At 38.8% G+C, this 20,068-nt stretch overlaps 1 protein-coding gene and 1 pseudogene across 1 annotated transcript; one reads left to right on the forward strand and one right to left on the reverse strand.

The window, feature by feature from the left end:
- Positions 1 to 6,361: 6,361 nt before the first annotated feature.
- LOC145489512 (uncharacterized) lies at positions 6,362 to 10,696 on the reverse strand. The gene is made up of 5 exons (XM_081468495.1): positions 10,582 to 10,696; positions 10,110 to 10,330; positions 9,785 to 9,875; positions 8,861 to 9,010; positions 6,362 to 7,133 (listed from the first exon to the last, which is right to left on the reverse strand). The coding sequence occupies exons 1-5, from the start codon at positions 10,694 to 10,696 to the stop codon at positions 6,595 to 6,597; spliced, it is 1,116 nt and encodes a 371-aa protein (XP_081324621.1). The 3' UTR covers positions 6,362 to 6,594.
- Positions 10,697 to 15,863: 5,167 nt separating this feature from the next.
- LOC145490598 (uncharacterized) lies at positions 15,864 to 19,779 on the forward strand (annotated as a pseudogene).
- The last annotated feature ends 289 nt before the right edge of the window (positions 19,780 to 20,068 follow it).

Raw genomic sequence — 20,068 nt, forward strand, 5'->3', positions numbered from 1 at the left:
TAAAACATGTCACTGCAATTCATTTCTCTAGGTGGCCCCGCGATTAAATCCCCAAGCATTCTCGAGAAATTTAATGTCAAACGTCGTAACAACACTTAAAGCATGTGCTATTGTGTTTTCAACTAATGTGAAACGTTCGTTTTTATTGAAATATGGAATTTAATTTTAAGTTCAATTTTCTCTCGCGGGGTAAGCTTGAGAGCTTAAGTCTCTATAAGATCTTCTTACCTTTATTCAAAATATTACCATGCTATGAGGTTTTTTTTGGTAACTTTGTTTTTGCCATTATTGCTCAAATGCTGTGCGGAAATCATCTTAATAGGACATTGAGCACATTATGGCATTTTGGGCTATACGACACTCTTGGGAGTGAGCCATCGGTTTACTGCAGAGTCCTGCAGTATACAAACTTCATGAAATTATCCAAAAGTTCGAATGAATCAACTAGCAACACCCACACTGCAGAGAAACGAGAGTTCTATTGCATTGTTTGTACCCACACTAGCTGAATCATTAGTGATAGATGGCCATCAATATCGCACGCAATCTTTTTTTTTCCGAAACTAAGACATACCATAAGCAATTCAAGGATCTAACAGATAACTTGCTTATTTCAGAGCCTGACAGTGACTTCCTACCTTGCTGCCTAGTTATTATATTTCTTTCTTTTTTCGTTGTTTTATTTCATATATTTAAGTCACATAAGCAAATATTTCTTAGCTGATTGAGACCTTTGCTAGGCAAGCAGCGTATCGATCGAGCCATATATTAACTATCATGTTTTCTAACATAACCTTAGCCAGATGCACACCCCTCTCTACAGATTCCACAAGTCTAAATGAACCTTAAAATGAGTTGTTTCGCCTTTTAAATCTAACTTACCTCTAAATGTCCAATGTATTGATATTTTCTCAGCAACGGCACTCGCTGAATAGGAGAATTTGTCATTCACAAAGTGACAAGGGGCAGTCGATCGTTACTCATATCGAAAAACGTCATCTTATAACAAAATTCAACGGCAGTGTTTGAATTGCACTATGTCAAAATGTTATTTGGACCAGCAGGTGGTCTGATAGTACCAGGGTCATGGATGTTTATTGTTGAGCAAAGTGATTAAAAATGGACTTCTTGCTCATCCAGCAGGGGTAGTAGATTTCATAGTTTCCTTATGCTCGGAAATTGAAGTTCGGTCGGATCACGAAGCTCTTATGTGTATTTCATTACCGTACCGGTTGGCCACGCAGAAACAATGTCTATATAAATTGGTCAAATTCTTGTTTGCGACTTTTTTGCCTTTAAGATGGAGACATGTTTTTGTTCATCATAAGTCGCTAAGCTTTCCATGTAAACATGGGGAAAATATAGGCATAAAACTCATTTGGTAGAAAAAGAGGCATTTGCTGATTTTGACAGCGTAAAATATGAGTTGTTTTGCACTTTTAATCATTTTCTTTGACTATCTTGCAGCTTTTCTAGATCTCAATTTTCGCCAAATACAAAACGTTTTTAATCAACACTCTGTTGTATTACATTCATTATTATTATTATTATTATTATTATTATTGGCTTTTTTTTTTTTTACTAATTATTTGTTATCTGAGCCTTCGTAGGAAGCTAGGGGCACTTAATGAAACCTTGTTATTCTTATGTTTTCAAAGAATAGAAGAAAAAACAAAACGTCTCATCCAGCTGGGCGTCGTAATTTTCATAATTGCTTTAAGCTAAGAAATTAGAGTTTGGATGCGTAGAATAAGGTCACGGCCACAGGACGCCGGAGAAATTTTAAAACCACGTTTTCACTTTGAAAACGCATCAAATGTGTTCGGTTCACTCTACGCCGGAGAAATTGGAAAGCGCAAAAAAACACTGGTTATTTTGGATTTGTGTTTGAAGACAACTCGGGAAGTGAATCCACATGATTATCACGATGTCATCGATTTTGAAAAGCTTCGTTTTCAAAATATTTTCCGTCCACACGTCTACACAAACGCGGCGTCTTCAAATTCCTCTGGCTTGAAGAGCGTTTTCGAAAAGCTTCGTTTGCGTGACGGATTAGTGTGGACGATAGGCCTAACCAGAAGATATAAAGCTGCGTTTTTAAATTTCTCCGGCGTAGTGTGGACAGGGCACAAACTTCGTCTGAATTTCTCTTTCAAAACCCAGAATGTAAGGAGATAACGCGACTCTTACCTCATCTTCGGAAGACCCATATTTCTTGAAACACAAATTGAATTATGATGTGGATGTAATCCAGTCGCGGCTGACAGCAAACAAATTAACTTTAAATATCAAGAAAACTAAGAACATACCTATAGGAAGTAAATTCAAGTTATCCCAAATACATAATAATTTTACAGTCAAAGGCCATAATACACCATTAGATAGGCTGAGCAGACATAAATCTCTTGGTGCTCAATTTGACGAATGTCTTAATCGGCGCCCACATAAATGCTACCTCAAAGAAAATTTACGCAATCCTTAGAGCGTGTAAACACTACTATACAGTAGCGGATCTAGAGGAAGCCCACCCCTTATTTTGGGTAGTAAAACAAAAAATAGCAGAAGGAAGAAAAGCCAGCAGGGCCCGTTTTTCACATATATGATATTTCATATATTCAGTTGGATTCTTCACCATCTACGGGTATATAACAAACTCACAACATGATCAGCTCCCCGTTGGCTTGATAGCTCAGTTGGCAGAGCATTGCACCGGTATCGCAGAGGTAATGGGTTCGAATGCCGTTGAGTCCTGAATTTTTTTTCAGGCTTTAATTTCACAACTGCCTAAGTTGTGTGTATGACTGCAATGATCAATCATGTCTTCATATCTTTCTCCGCAGTTCAAATATATGATATTTCATATAATCACTTGAATACATACATACTTTATTGTTACCTCCCCAATGGGGCTTTTCAGGAACAATTACTTAAATTACTAAGTTACTAATAACTACACAATCAAAATTCATCTAATTTAAATAAAAAAAAAAACATTTACAACATTATCTAAACTTTGTAGACGCGAAAAATACTAAAAATAAATTAAGTTTAGGGAGTATTTACAAAATTGTCTAAAAGCTTATTCTTTAAGATACGTTTAAAAACTTGAACTGAACAGTTTGATTTTAAAAAGGGGTCTAAATTGTTCCAAAGTCCAATAGTTCTGTAATAAAATGTTCTTTGTCCTGAGGCTGTTTTAAAAAAAGGTATATCAAGCTTTTGGCCACTCCTAGTTGTACGCTTGGTAACTTGCTCACGGGTAATGAATTGTGACGTCAGATATTTGGGGGCGTGTCCGGAAATGCATTTAAAAGCCATGGTAGCTTGGCGGTAGTATAGTTGGTCCTTAACGGGTAACCAAGACAAACTTTTTAAGTGGGGAGTTACATGATCGTACTTTCTCGCGCCACTAACGATTCGACATGCGTAGTTCTGCACAGCCTGTAATTTCCTTATATTTTTCTCTGTGGTATTTGCCCAGACGTTCGAGCAGTAGTACAACTTACTGAAAACCAAGGCATTTATCATGGTTAACAACGACGTTCTGTCAAGACAGTGTTTGACACGGCTAATTTGCGCGAGACGTGCGATACATTCCGATACCGTGGTCTTAATATGATCATCAAATGTCAAGTTCGAATCCAAAATCACGCCGAGATCTTTGGCTGATTGTACTGGGGAGATGTCTTTTCCCAGCAAAGACAAACGAAAATCATGGAGCTTCGAAGTCATCTGTCGGCTCCCGAAAACAATTAATTTCGTCTTGTCTGGATTTAGTAATGGATTTCTGAAGCACCAGTTGCGCACACCGAGGAGGTCTTCGTTCATCTCCTCAACAATCCGTTGGGTGTCTTGTGAATGAAAAGAAACAAACAATTTTGTATCATCTACATAGCATTCAGTAGAGCAATTCCGTGGAGCTTCCGGTAGATCATTAACGTATATACTAAATAATAAGGGGCCCAGGATGCTACCCTGAGGTACTCCATATTCAATTGGTATTGGATTGGAAACAGTGGAGTGAATTCGTACAACTTGATATCTATTTGTGAGATAGCTGTTAAACCATTGTAGCACACTAGTTGAGGCGCCAACGTCTTGTAGTTTTCGTAACAGTATTTGGTGGTCGACACTATCAAACGCTTTGCTCATATCTAGGAGAACACAGGCAGTTAATTTCTTTTTATCTATTCCTTTAAGAAATGCATCAGTCGTGTGAAGTAATGATGTTTCAGTAGAGTGCCATTTTTTGCTTCCATTTTGTTTTGTCGTCAGCCTCTTCTTTGTTGTCAAATAGGTGACAAACTGATTATAAGCGACTCTTTCACAGACCTTTGACAACACAGGTAGTAGCGAAATTGGTCTATTATTGTTAGGAAGTTCGTGATTACCTTGTTTGGGAATAGGTGTGATTTCGGCTGTTTTCCAGATCCCTGGGAATGTTGAAGATGAAGGAGAAGCATTGATGATTAATGTAACAAAAGGGAGTATAATCAGCAGGCAGTCTTTAATGACTCGAGTTGGCACTTTATCAATCCCAGGAGCCTTATTAGAAGGCATTGCATTTATAATGTCCTCGACTTGTTTACATTCAACAGAATGAAATGTAAATTGCTCAGATGTCGGAAAAATTCTAGGAGTAAAGATGCTGTTATTCAAGTCGAAGTTGTTTTCTTCAGCCAAAGATTTTATTTTGGAATTGGTTGATTTTCCAACAGACGCAAAAAAATTATTGAAAGTATCCGCCACGATCTTGTCCTCTTTGCTGTAAACTTTAGGGGAGACTGATCTTTTAGGGATGCAGAGCCGGATTGCCTTCCAAATACAATTTGTGTTCCGTGGGTTGTTTTGAATCTGATCTTTGATGAATTCACTCTCCGCTGCTCTGATTGACTTCCTGACTTGGTGTTTAAGGTTTTTATAGGTAGACCAGGCATGTGGATCATTAGTTCTACGAGCTGAATAAGTTTTTATTGCACGCTAGTGCAGTAGTTCGTTAGTTATTGTTATTAATGTAATCCTGTTAGCATACTGAGTTAATTTATTCTTTGTAATTTTTTACCCGACTACTAGGAAGACCATTTTGGTATCGTGTTTTAATAAAGATTAATTGATTGAAAAATTTAAATATATATTCCCAAGGGGCCGCGAGAACTGTTTTCAAGGCCTTGCTCTCAAGATTGTAAAAGTACAGTTTCGGTAAACTCGGAAAAGCTATAGAATACTCTTCTGCGGCTCGTGCCCCGCAGCATCTTCTCGTTCTTGACTCTTGACTCTTGAGCGGGAGGGGTTATATTCCGGGTGCTAAGTTTAATCTTCTTTCAGACAAGCAATCCCTAGAGCATGAAACATATTTACTTGAAGTTTCATTAATCAAATTAATCTTCGACGATGAAGCCCCGGGACGGGGGGGGGGATACTCCCAGAAAAATTGGGTGGGGTGTGCAGCCCGCTTCCTAAAACACTTACCCTATATATGACCAAAATCTGCGATTTTCCCTACTGTATTTATGACCTGACCAAAAGTTCGATACTCTATTTAGGACCTGACTCTTGAATCAACACCCTGGTTTAGACCTGCCTTACAATTAGTTCCCTAGTTCGGAGCGATGTTAACAGCATCGTGAAGGGCTTTAGTTGATGGCCTTATCGGTAATGATGAAAAAAGTAATTTCTTATAAAACTGCATACCCATTTCAAGACTAGAGTGCAAACATCATACCCTATTTATTACCAAAATGGCCATAATTGATACTCTGTTTGACCATAACGGCTGAAATGAACCATATCCTTTGGGGCCGCACATACCCATATAGCTCATATAAGGGAGTGCTCCCACCCCCCTCTCCGTGGATGATGCCAGGCGGCATGGAATGTAATGATTCATTATCGCATGCAGTCAGTTCTAAAGGGAAAAGAAAATCGCCATTATATCTAAACATGAAAACCTTTAGGCTTTTCACGGGTCCCCACCAGTCTGGAATAATTTTAAGGCACTGCGTCTTGCATGGGGTGAAGTGTTGGAAGTATTCGCAAGTGTTGGAACCTTGTTTCTGAGGTTCCAACACTTGCGAATGAAACTACAATAAAACAATGTGATGCTCTTTATTATTTTAATTTTTGTATTGTTTATTGCGTATTAAAATTCATGACGCTAAAAAAAATTACAGGTAGTTTTACATGTAAACCCAAAATGAGGTTTCAGTGGGTGGTCGCCTGGCTTCACCTTTCGACTGAATGTTCACTTGTTGCCAGTCACCTTAACAACTTACATTACATGCATGGTTATTATAGGTCCAAATGTATCGACAAAAAGGAAAGAAACATCATTTTATTTTATATCATTTCATTTGATGTCATTTTATTGTTAAGCTACACATCCATGATATAATTTTCGATCGGATTTTTATTTTCGATTTCCCGTGTTAAGTTTATCGCACTTCTATAGAAGTTAATTACTATCTAAAACGACCTACTCTCAAATCATTCACCCAGAAGCCTTATCTTACTATTTTATTACTATTTTATAACTATTTTTGGTCCGTATTAAAGATTAGATAAACACTTTTGTCCAGTTATCGGTGTACCAAGGTCTTAACGAACAAAGACTTTCCAGAAATCACCAGGAGACACTCCAGCAACCCCGTCATCGCAATCCCATCTTGGTTCATGTGGAATCAGCACCCAGTGATAAGCAAATACTTGAAAAGCAGGGTAATAGTACAATCTATCTTGATCTCGAGCATGCCCCCATTTGCCAACGTTATAGTTCGTACCATTAAATCCCCACTGACCGCAAACTCCTGCTAATCTCGAGTTGTCATTTCGCATTCTAACAAACGAGTAACAGGCATCGGGCTGGATATCCGTCTGACCGCTGAAGTACTGGACTACAGCTTCACCAGTGCTGTTAGCCACCGTTGTCACATGGAACGTACGTCCCTGTTGTTTACTGCAGTGGAATCTCAGTTGATTGAAAGACAGGTGTGTTCTGAGCTCATTCATGGCACTCTTTGTCAGAAACGTCTGGTTATTGTGATATTTGCTAATTCCTCTGTATGACGTCTCTATTGACAACTGCAGCTGGGAGGATGAGCTGTCAATCACGAAGTAGGAGACAAGAAGCCAGCCTCCTGAAACGAGACAAAGGTGAGTGATCACGTGACCAAACAAAGCAACTGGAGACCATAAATATCGTTTTATCGCGAAAAAAACAGACAAGGGTATGCAATATTTCACGTGTCGTTTCAACCTTAAATGTTTCGACACAGGAAAATTGTTAGAAATCAAATTTCTTGCACGTTCATTACCAGCTAATTTTTGTAAGTCAATAAGACCACAGACACATATATGACGCATTCATGCGGGGGATCTTGAAAATTTTGCCAAATTTTACAGCTTGTTTCGTGTTGTGACAAATTGCATCTAAACGCGAGTTCTTTAAAGAGAAAAGCATCAAATCGTACAAGATGACTTTTTCCTCAGATTAGATTCAACCGACGGTAGCTGGCCGAGGAGGAACATGCCGTAGAACTCAATGAATGGAATATTTATCTTGCTGTACTAGGCTGAGTGCTGATCTCTTGCGAATGGACGCAACTCCGTAATAATTCAGCGGGTTTTCAAGAATTTCCAAATGAAATTGAATGAAGGTTTGTTAAAGAAATAAGGGGTCTGCGATCGGGAATCGCGTTAGAGAACAACATGGGACGGACCGAAGTGACTTACATCTTAGATTTAAAGCGAATGATACACGGTTCAACATTTGTTGAGCAACAAATGTTGCAGCTGATGTTCAACAAATATTAAACAGTGTATCATGTGATGTTGAACGTTGAAATATACCCTTCAACATTTTGAAAGTCGTTGAACGAAAATAGAGCTTGGCTCTATTCCGTTCAACAAGTGGCCGCTTGTTAAAAGGTTTCAACCAATTGCTTTCGAGTTTGGTGTCACGCGGCTTCGTCGAAATATCAACATGGCGGCCGATGAGTTGGAATCAACTGAGCTCGAATAGAGTTTTTGATAACACCAGTCAACTGATCAATCTGTACGAGACTTTTCCGTGCCTGTACGGTGTAAGAAATTTCTGTAGCTTGAAATGTCCAAGTTTCTTAGTTCTGCCAGCAGGGTGCAACATGCTTCGCATATGGTTCTATTTCTTAACCATTCACCCGTCCAAATTTTGCGGTTTTTTCGTCTTTTTTGTCAACGCTTCATAACAACGGCGACAACGCTCGAAGCACAAAGCTACAGTAACATTTGATCGTCCGCCATTGCAACTTCGCGCCAAAATGTGTAGTTGTTGCTCAACAAAAGTTGGATGAGTATTGAACAAGTTGCAACAACGTTTTAACAAGTCTTAACGATGTTCAACATTCGTTGATCAACAAAAGTTGAACGATGTTGAACCGTGTATCATTCGCTTAAGATCCAACGAAAGTGCCAGACCAAATTTGACTGCTTAGTTTATGAGATGCTTTTAATAAAAGACCTAAAGGCAGCTAATGAAAGTTCCCTTTCTGCACCTCAGCCATGAGTTTTTAGTCTATCGACTTCGCGAGTTTGGGAATCATTTTGAATAAACGAAATCCAAGTTCTCTCGCATTTTTACCCAACATTTTCAGTTCGCTTTCATATCCCGGTTTTTCTCTTGTTTTGTCGCTTGGCTACGCTTGGTGAGCCCACAACTACTTTGACAAAGTTATGACGCAATTTATCACCAATGAAAGGACAGACAAATGAAAAGCTGCGGTTAATTTGTTAAGTGCTGCTGGAAACTGGGACCTTTGTGCGCTGTTCCTTGGCTTTTAAAAAGTTTTATTACTAATTTCTCTTGATATCATTATCCTTGACTTACCTCCGTCAGTTGTCATGTCACAGAAGACCTTTAAAGGGTTTCCACTCTTCTCAGGGTCGATCCAGTACTCGCCGTCTCCTTTGGAGTCTCCTGAGTCCCGGATGTCCTTACAGGAATGAGCAGGTTGAGTGGAAATCAAACCTGTTATCGCTACATAAGAAAGTATGGAAATAAAGAGAGCAAGTTTCTCTTATAATCCTTACCGAAATGACAGTTATAGCTGAGGGATGTAATAATTATGCTAGGGAAAATAGGCGCAGCACAAGACAGGCACACTGTACATTTACAACTCTCCAGACTAAGGTATCTACGAGCCTAATAGTGGACAGCTAAGACTCGTCAGCAATGTGCAAGGCATAGTGGATAAGGAGATAAACTTCTTGGTTGACTTTCTGAATCTCTGAAAAGGAGTGCACTAACAAGGTTGAGTCTATTTTGACTAGTATCATAAAAATATGAAGTGTCTCAAAAATTAATTTGAAATAGATCCCATATTTTACCTCGCAAATAATGCCTAGTTCCAAGAACGAGCAAGATGAACGAAGTCCTGCGCTGTAATTGGCTACCCGAGCGGCCAATATGGCGCTATCTTTCCCGTTCGGGATTACGCCCTGCGTCCCGTAAGGGAAGATCCTTGTATGGTCTACAGTATCCCATATAATAAATATTTTATTGAAACCTTGTTCGGTCAAGATCGCTGGATATTGGCTTGATATTCTTTTTTTATATATATATAGACTTGGACTCCGTCTCGGTCTAAAAATACGCAAAACAAAAAGAACTTGGCCAATATCCAACCATCTTAACCCCCGGTCTTGACCTCACGCTTGGCGAATAGCCCATATATCCCATTTATTATTCTAAATGATGATCATTTGCGAATATGGTACTAAACTTTATGAATTTTGTAACCGAAGAACTCACCTGTTTCACATCGTTTTCCTTTGTATCCCGGATGACACTGTCCACTCTTATTTTGCTCATTCTGCTCGCGGGAAACATCGATGAAGGAGACCTGGTTTGGGTCAAGAAATCAAAGAAAACAGTTCGGTAAATGGGTTTTCTTTTAAGGTTTAGTAAACCTGACTGTATAAAAATGTGAGGAGACATTAACTTTTGATCACTTTCCATACAGTCAAACATGCTAATATTGTTATTTTGCTTGAAGTAACCTCTACTGAAAGCCTTCAACAGCCGGGAAATGGTGGCTAAGCCGGATAACCAGCCTTACGTACACGTTTTGAGTTACCTGAACGGAGCCATAGTATGTAGATCCTTTCTTCCATTTAAAATCTCCTGGCTTCATCTGTCGGGTTTTGTTGTTGAGCTCACAAACTTGTCTTTGTGCGTTGTTGCCATCGGGATAAACATTAAAGGATTTGCAACCGTTATTTTGGAAGCAGTTTAGTTGACACTGAAACTCGTCAACAACAACAACCGTGTTCGTGATGTGACGAGCTAAGGCATGGTCTAAAAGGAGAAACAAAGAAAGCCAATTCTGTCGACGTACAAACAACAACAACTTTAGTTGTACTCATAACTAAAATAAAACTACAGTTAACCAAAACAGTATATATTGAATTTAAAAAAATGAATGCACGACTGCCCGACGAAGCTACAATCGGCTAAGGAGAAACTCGACAGCCATCCCTAGAGATCACATATGAAAGACAAACGACGGATAGAAGAGAGACTCATTCAACTGAGTCGAGTTTACTTACCAATTTGGGTTTCAAACACGTTCCCGCAAAAGTCTTGGTTTGCCAAAACAAAGAAGACTACCAGAAATATGTTTAGACCGACATAGCTAAACTGAGCACTGCACAAACCGGCCATCGAGGTTGTGTTGCTCTGAAGGCCGATAGTTTGCAATCACATTTGCAAGCAAGGTGACTGCTATCCAATCTTACAATGATTGCAATGACCCTAGCAAATCACGTTCATTCATAATTAATAATTTACACATTTGTCCAGAATTCATTTAGTTCAAGCTCTGTTTTATTTGTCTTAAAGCTGTGAGTTATTGTGAGTTTCTATCAAACCAACCGGCTCAGTATGGCTTACGAGTATCTTAATCAGGCAGACTGTGATGGCTAAGGATCTATTGTAAATATGAAGAGAGAATCAAAGAAGCTGAAAGTTCGTTTCGAATGATTTTGCCAATGCTAAAACGCAGTTGCCAGATTGTTGATTAAAAATGCTTAAGTGTTTTCACTTTTCTTTGTGAAAAAGATAATATGGAACCCCATCAGTTTTATTAGCAAACCAAATTCATACTGTAAAATACTGTAAATTAATACTGTAAAGCTGACATCCTCGCAGTTGCTAAAATTCCTTAATTGCGAAGGAATTATTAGCTTTGCACCCGATATCCAAAATATCATCTTGGTAAATTTCATAATGTTCACGAATGTTCGCAAGGCGATCAGTAAATACTTGAAATGTCTCACCTGCGTGCTTTATTGCTTTGAATGGATTCTCCATTCTAGCTAATTAAAAAAACCGTGAAGAAAACGACAACCCTTAATTATAACGAAAAAATTAAGTTGCAAAGGCAAAATTATTTTTTTTGTTGTTATTACTGTTGTTGTTTTTAGCCTTGTGTATATTATTTCATCACTTTACCTCATTGAGCGAATATTGTGTCGGCATAAAAATAATTTATGTTCGGATTTTGTTGATTTCAATTCCCGCTATAAAGCAATCATATATTCCTTTCCTCTGTTTGATCTGAGTTTCAAAATAGCCTCTAAAATATTAAGCTTGTTTGGACATGATTCTGAATTCTAATCCTCATTGTGACCGTTGCAACGCCGCGGCCGCTGCTGAGAACGTGAGCTCTAGAATGACAAGGGTGACACGATGTGTGCCGGAGATTACTTGTCTCACTTGCACCGCTCTAAATTCACGCCGCGGGATTGGGGAAGGGGTTGATCCATATTTAACCAGGGTGCTTGTCATTTTGACAAAAATGAAAAAAATCCGGAAATTTTGGTTAAAAGTCAAATGGAACAACAATTTTCTGGTAAATGCTTTCGAAGGTAGACTCCAAAAGTACTCCTCTACAGTTTTTCGCTCGGAACGAAACGGCGGAAACTTCCCTACCATTTGCCGAGTTCCTCAGTTTCCAGTCTTTCGTCGACGGAAAACAATACGAGAAACCGAATCATATAAATGGTAAACGCCATCCAGTTCGCCTGGTCTGCTAATTTTCGAAAACCCCTTGTCATAAATCAACGGTTATCCAAACCGGCCCCTTGCGAAGAATGGTGAGTACTCCTAGAGCCTCCTAGAGAAAAGGCGACCATTATTTTAGCCGCATGACATGACGATCACGAACTTCCGAAGTTTAGAGTGCGTGATTGTCTTTTTGTGATGGCCATGGTTATTTTGTTATCATTATACGTTTTTCTTATCACAACGAGTAGGAAAAACAAGTTCCGAAGGAGGCTTCCCCAAGCTATAGTAAGCCCTTGTGGTTATTTCGCTTATCAACAGGAGTAAATTTCAAGAAGAATTTTGTTTAAGCTACCTTTGTGTTTCAGTTGGATACGAAAAAGTGAATATTCTTTTTAAGTTATCAAACAAAAAGTTCAAAAGTTAAAATCTCAAATAATTCGCGTGGAATTCGAAGCTCTGCCGTTCTTCTTTTTCCGCAAATGAGACCCGGATCATCAAAAAAAATACTGACTCACAATTCATTATGTCTACACTAACAAAGCAACAATTACACCTTTTTCTGGTATGGTCCGTGAACACTAGTCGCGAGCCATATACCGTGTTATAAACTGGTTAAGGCTGATGAATTGAGGACAAGGTATGAGGTACGAGTCACAGCCAGAGACATCGTTGGCGGTTGAATTCCAATTCAGTGCGATCCAAACTGATCGATGTACGGTTGGAGCTTATTTTCTTACGAGGTTGAAGAGATTAAACTCGAGTTCTTTGGCGCTGTTGATTTTTGCCAGGTCTAACTCCAATTTTGAATCACTGCTTAGCCCAAAATTTTTAAAAAATTCATGGCAGTAGCAGGAGTTGAGGAAGGAAAATAGTTGTATGTGATCTGGATTAATTTGCTGTACATAAATGCCTGAGGTAAAAGTCAATGTCGTCAAGGTTCTGGAAGGTAGAAAACGCGAGCTAGGCGATTCTGGCGATGGCTGCTGGGGAGTCTGGAGCATCTGATTATGAGTGAAAACAAATTGTGTCTTGGCCATTCACTCTGGAAAAATGTCCATCGAATACGTTCTTGCATGGCATCAACTTTATAGTTTTCTTCATTCTTTAGGATCTTTAGGATCTTTAGGATCTTTCACCAGTTAATGAATATAACTCTAAGAACTGATGTACCTTGTGATTCCCATTACTTGTAATATATTTATCTTGCAAAAAGGTGGATCCTCTACGTTATCTAATTCCATCCTAGTCTGCTCGTGTCATGTCTTTACCGACTGACAGGCCGTTCTCGTTACGGAATCTATTACTGATGTTGGATAATGAGAGAAATCCAAGAGCCTGCTTTAACGTGAATGCCAACTTTACTAGCTAAGAGTAATTCATAGCATGATACTCTTAAAGACAGGAAATAAAAGTAGGAACCAAGAATTTATAATAGTATTTTTAAAACGAATAAACACTTAACTCTAGATGAATAACACAAATTTAATAAAGAATGAATTACGATGCTATTTTGGAGGGAACACGATTAAAAGTGGATAATGATGCAGATTTTCCTGGCGATGAACCAAATGAATTCTACTTATTAGCGACATAAAGTTAATAGCAGTCCAGTGAAATATAAGTGATACCGATCGTTAAAGGCTTTTTCACGGGTAGGCCCTAGCCATGTTTCCGGCACACCAAGTGTTAAAATTAAGTCCTTTTCTTAGAATATTGAAGAAAATTTCCTAGAAATATAAGAATATTCCCCCCAAAAGCTAACTAGAAATCAGCTGATTAACCGTCTTCTCGTGGGGTGTGCATGTATACCCATTACAACTATGCAATTAGGTCTTTGTTTTCACAAATAATAATAACCTTCCGTAAAATAACTTGGTGTGGGCATACCCAGGCGGTGTTGGACACGGTTCACGTGACAGTATTCGACCAATCATATGTCGTCTCAGCCGGAGCAATGGCGGACACATTTTTCGTTGCGAATGGAGAGTAGGTTGTCGTTTCTCGACCGATTTCTGCACTCATCATGAGAATCAAACGAACCTTTTCTAGGAGCTGCTAGTGTAATATCTAGACCAGTTATATGCCAAGCCTCAAGTGCAGGTAAGCAATTTTTGCATCAGAACTAGTCAATGGAAATCATGCTGTGTTGAAAACGTTTGTTTACCACACGCGCTTGACATGGATATTCTTTTGGTCGTTTGAAAGGATAACAGGGATCAGTATTGTGAATTTTTTTTGTGTGAAACTTTAGTTCGAGAGTTGAACTTTAAGAAAAGTCCGGTGGGCCCAGGCGGGCCCCGCCGTTTTAACGGTCAAAATCGGACTTGAAGTTGGGGCATTTTCCTTGATTTGTCATATGTTCGCGGTATTTCGCGGGAGTGATTGTGTCGCTCGGCTTGTTCCTTTTACATCTTAATGTTTTCTTGTTATGTTCTTGTTTGTTTGTTTGTTTGTTTGTTTGTTTTTGTAGTGCGTATGTCATCCGTTTGTTTGGCCGATGTTCAAGAGTTTTGGATCCTGCTTTGGATGCTAGTCCATTAAAGATATCATCTCATTTACAGTGAATTTTCACTATCATGATCACTACCTGTCTTGAATTGTAATCTCTTACAGAAATTTTCTACTCTTGGATCGGATGTTATTGTTCAGTCATCTATGGCTGATTATTTTTGATCTCCCACTACTTTACGCTTGTTTTCCTTTGAATGTTGGTAGTAGTGGGAGACTATACATCAATAAAATTAATAACAAGTGTTTCATGTGTATAGTTACGCATAATTGTCAACCCACCTGGAGAAGAACGAGCCAATGTGTTTGAAGCACATGCTGAATTACCCGCTGGTATTTTTAAAGACTATGGGCTTGGAATTAACTTTGCTATATTTCCCAAGAACTAAATTTATCCACTTACACTGAAGTGATCTAACAAGGAAAGCTACAGCCTGCTGCTGTTTAGGATATCAAATTTAGAATGGAATAGACCAAAACAGAATACATAATAACATAAAGCAAGTGACTACTTAGAAAGCTGCATGGCAATCCCAAGTTTTAAGAGCTACTGCAAGTGTTCAATACAGTGCATCTGCTTGTATTTTAAAATTTTGTTACAATTTAGTTATCTCAGTCAAAACATCTCACTATAGATGATCTAGGATACAGCTACATGCTAGATTATTCTGAATTCAGTTGGTCACAGTCATTACGAGTCAACAGGAGGAAGTGCTGTGGAGACTGTTTTTGGCAAAATATTTAACAGCCAATGTAGGAGATGTTAATATCGGTACATGATCACTGTGTTGTTGACCACAGGACTTGCAGTAAATAATAAATTTTGAACTGATAGATATTTCAAATAACCTGCGTAGCACTGTTCTGGGTAAGAAGCTCCCTTTAGTTTACACAAGTTACATTGAACCTTAAACTTCAGCAGAGTTGTGATATGAGGACATGCAATGAAGGCACAGGACCATGAGCAATTCAGTCATTGCTAATTGACTGTGCCTATCATTCACAGTCTTCCAGTTTACTAATTTGTAAGTGAACTTAATGTTGGCTGCTGTTTCCAGAATATGGTTTTCGCGCTATTTTGCTGGTTTTTTGTTGTGCTTGTCTGTACCTTGCAAATATTCAGTTTAAAAAGCATACTTTGGAATTGAATTATTATTTGCAAGTAAATGTAAGTCAGTTTTTTTTTTTCACATCTCCCATCTGCAATCTTAGCTGCAACCACTTTAAATAGCATGAGGTATATTATTTGTCTAAAGCATTCATTTCATGTAACTCAACCAAGCTTTCTTTCCATTGAGCTGGATTTCCCTTTGACATGGCCTCACATGTACTGAGAACCCAGGAATGGACACTTGGAGCAGATACAAGTTACATCCAACACCTAAGCACTAGGTGAAGAGAAATCTCAAACTCTCATCAGTTTGAACATGGATATTGACAGTGGCAATGTCTGAGGCAAAGTCATTTGGAGACCTTTTACTTTAAACACATTCAAGGAACTAGTTGAACAAGACCAAAATTGTGTTATCCCATTGTCTACAAAATAAATCCACACAGTACATATTTAATCTTGGATTTGTAAGTTGAACAAGAATTTGCTGGAAGTGTGTTCTGGTACAGGGGACGAATACAATTATTTTTTACCACTTACATTAAAGCAAAACATACCCTACTTCTCCCATTAAGCTTCTAGTTTTTTAATTCCATTTATTGAAAATCATTTTTGTTATTTTGAAAGAGCCATAGCTCATTAGCAAGTTATTTATGATTCCTTTTGGTTAATCAGGAATTACAGCGGGTGAAACTCGATTAATCAAACTTTACACAAGTTTTCAAGGACAAAACATTGCTTTGATTTCGAATTATTCAACCCTTTTCTTCGTAGGTTTTACTTCTCAGCTCTCTTATCGTCGAACGAAAACATAATATCTGTCAACAACCATGTTGTTGGCCAGCGATACACTGATACACTTCACACACAAGGCGAGATATTTAAGAAGGATAGTGCCGAAGGTAGGTTCAATTCCGGCAAGTTAAGATCGAATTCGAAGAGACCAGAAACGGACATAATTTATCTTTCAACCGTGAAGATTCGACGAACCGCGAAGCTTCGATTCCTAAAATCATCTGTTTAGCACTGAAAATGGTGGTTTTGTAAATCGACCAGAAGTCATCTACAGCTATTACTTGGCGTGCGGAACATTTCATGTGGATATCATTCCAGATTTCTTTCAGCATCGGATGCGAGCGAACCTCCTATAAGTTATATTTCGACATCACCATCAGCGCGCGGAGATGTTTGCAGTTCAGCGATCAGATGAAAATGAGCTTCAGGGAAAATTTCTCCCGGCATGCTTTGCGAGTCGTGTCCAACACCGCCTGGGGCATACCCATGACAACCAATAGATTTTTTTTTACAAATTAGAACAGCCTTCAGTCACTTGCTGTAGCTATACCCATTACAACTATGCAATTAGATCATTGCTTTGACTAATTTCCATGGTAAAATTTGTTTTGAAGTAGAATGAAAAAATTGGAAAATCACTAACAGGCTCCAGAAGGCGTGCTTTTCTTATAAATCATAAATAAGAACACTTGACAAACTTTTCGTTGCAGTAAATTTTGAAGAAAAAAGCGCCACTCCTTACAAGAAGCGGATGTCAGTGATGGCGGGTTCGTACCTGACTCAGCTGGTCATTATGGTTCTCAATATTTTCCTGCGATATTTGTTTGTGGCGGCAAACACAGACTTTTGTGGCAGTGTCTTTGAGTCTCAAGTTAGTAGGTAAACACTTGCATACGAACATTTTCTTCTTTGCGTCGATTTGATACGCTGCACTTTTCACTGACGGACAAATGTTATAATTTCTTTTCCCTTTTAGACCACGCCTTACTTGTTCATGCCATGAACACGGTTACTGTTGTTGACGAGTTTGAATGTCAGCTTAAATGCATCGAAAATAAAAGTTGCAAGTCGGTTAATGTTCATCCAGATGGCAACAACGTACAACGATGCATTTGTGAGCTCAACAACAAAACCTGACAGATGAAGCCAGGAGATTTTAAATGGAAGAAAGGATCTGCATACTACGGCTCTGTTCAGGTCAGTTGAAATCTGCCATACATTTGCATATCCTACAGGAATGTACCTTAGTTTAGCAGACGTGATCCGCGGTTACAAAGGAAGGGTCAAGGAAGCTATTCATATAAGACTTCACCCTAATAACATCAACAGGGATAGTGGAATTGAAATTCCTGAAGCATGGATACCCACGATCAAGAAACACAACAACAGGAGAACGGTACAACAGCGGACCACTGAGGGAACAGCTACTCGCCGGAACAATGAAACAATAGGAGGATCGAAATGCACCAATTACAGCCGACCTTTGTGATATAAATGATACCGTGCAATCAGTCGACCTTATCGCCTGAAGAAGACTAGCAGTAAGCAGTCGAAACGTCGCGATCTACATCTCAAGTGACTACATCGTGAGACAAATGATAATACAATTTATTATTGCATCTACCACGATGAATAACAACAACCTTTTCCTCGACAATAATGATATGAAGGGAAATAGTTGATATAAATTTCTAAATGCCTAGGAACAGTGCACAAAGCTCTCAGTTTTCTACTGTACTTAACAAATAGACGCTAGCTTTTTATGCGTCCGTCCTTTCATTTACGATTAATTGAGTCATGAGAGAGGCCTAAATAGAAAAAGAGAGAACAAAAACCAAACTGATTCGGAAATCACGACCTCATTAACTTCAAATTATTATCCCATTCACACCAACTAAACGAGTTGAACTAAATCAGCTTTAGGTTTTTCCGATTTGTCGATTATGCTTTGCAGTCATTTTGAGAAGACCTATTTCATACCACCTAGCTACCATACTCTAATCAAACAGGTTTTCACCTGGTTAAGTTGTGGGGTGTGCACGGTGTAAGCAACTAGTTTTTAACGTTGTTGGTTAAACCACTTTTAGACATGTTTAACAAGTTGGTGTGAACGGGGTATAAATATACTATTAAAAAAAATTACCGGCATCTCAATTAATCACCCACCTAACGAAGATTTTGAGGGCCAATAAAAAATAAAAATGAAACAAATAATGCAAATAAATATAACATGGTTAAAAATCCCGACCATTGCCATTACCAAAACGCAAAAACAGAAGTTCTTTAACTGCTCTTTATTTCTTTGGGAAACTCTTGAAATTCCGCTGAATCATTAATAAAAGCTTGTTATTGTTGTTACCGAGTCCAGTCACTCGCATCAGATTAGTACTAAGAATATAGCAAAGTAAATATTCCACTGGTCCACGTTAAAATTTGACATGTTTCTTTACGGCCTTACAGTTGAACTCAACCTAAAAAAAATGTCATCTTAAACTAAACTCCCGTTAAGATGCAATTTGTCGGTTATAATCGGGAAATGACAGCATTAAACACGCCGTGAAACTTTGGCAAAATTGTGAAGATCCACGCGTGATGGCGTCATGTGTCTGCCTGTGCTCTTACTGCCCATAAAAACTACCCAATAAGAAATTGTTAAAGTTATTGTAAATATTTGGCATATTTCTAACAATTTTTTTATATCCTCATGTTTAAAATTATGGCGACATTTTTTATTCTTTAACAATTTTGGAGTATTTCTTGGGGGCTTCGCTTGATCACGTGAGCAATGAAACTTGCCATATTTAAGGAGGCTGGCTTCTTGTCTCCAACGCTGTGCTTGGCGGCTCATCCTCCACACCACAGTTGTCTGTAGAGACGTCGTACAGAAGAATCAGCAACTATCACAATAACCAGACGTTCCAAACGAAGAGTGACATGAATGAGCTCACAACACACGTCTTTCACTCTACTGAGATTCCACTACAGTAAACAACAGGGACGTACGTTCCACGTGACCACGGTCGCTAACAGCACTGGTGAAGCTGTAGCCCGGTGCTTCAGCGGTAACACGGATGTCCAACCTGATGCCTGTGGCTCGTTTGTTAGAATGGAGAATGACGACTCGATTTTAGCAGGAGTTTGCGGCCAGTGGGGGATGTCTTATGGTAAATGGGATCATGCTGCGGATGACAGATCGTACAATCACGCCTTTTTTGTACAGAACTTATATCACTGAGTGCTGTCTCTGGGCGGCTCAAGATGGGACTGCGATGATTTTGTCGCTGTATTGTCTTCTGAAAAATTCTGGGAAGTCTTTGTTCGTTAAGTATATGTAATCGCAAGGTCTTGCCGTCGCGTAAACAGGTTTGCCGGTTGCCATTGAAGAACAGGCTAGCAGTAGAACGTGAAAAGCCTGCTATAAAAGTAAGCAAAACACAGCGAGTTCAATTCACTCAAAGCAAAACATGCTTGCTGTACAAAAAAGAAAAAACAATACGGCGGACAAAAACAAACTCTTGCGTTTGTCTTTCCCATGATACTTCGCGACAAAATAAATATGTTTAAGGAGGGAGGGGTGGTGTCAGCTTCTTCAAGTTTTCTTATCCTCAGTGGTT

Source organism: Orbicella franksi, chromosome 6, assembly GCF_964199315.1.
Source record: "Orbicella franksi chromosome 6, jaOrbFran1.1, whole genome shotgun sequence".
Taxonomy (NCBI): Eukaryota; Metazoa; Cnidaria; class Anthozoa; order Scleractinia; family Merulinidae; genus Orbicella; species Orbicella franksi.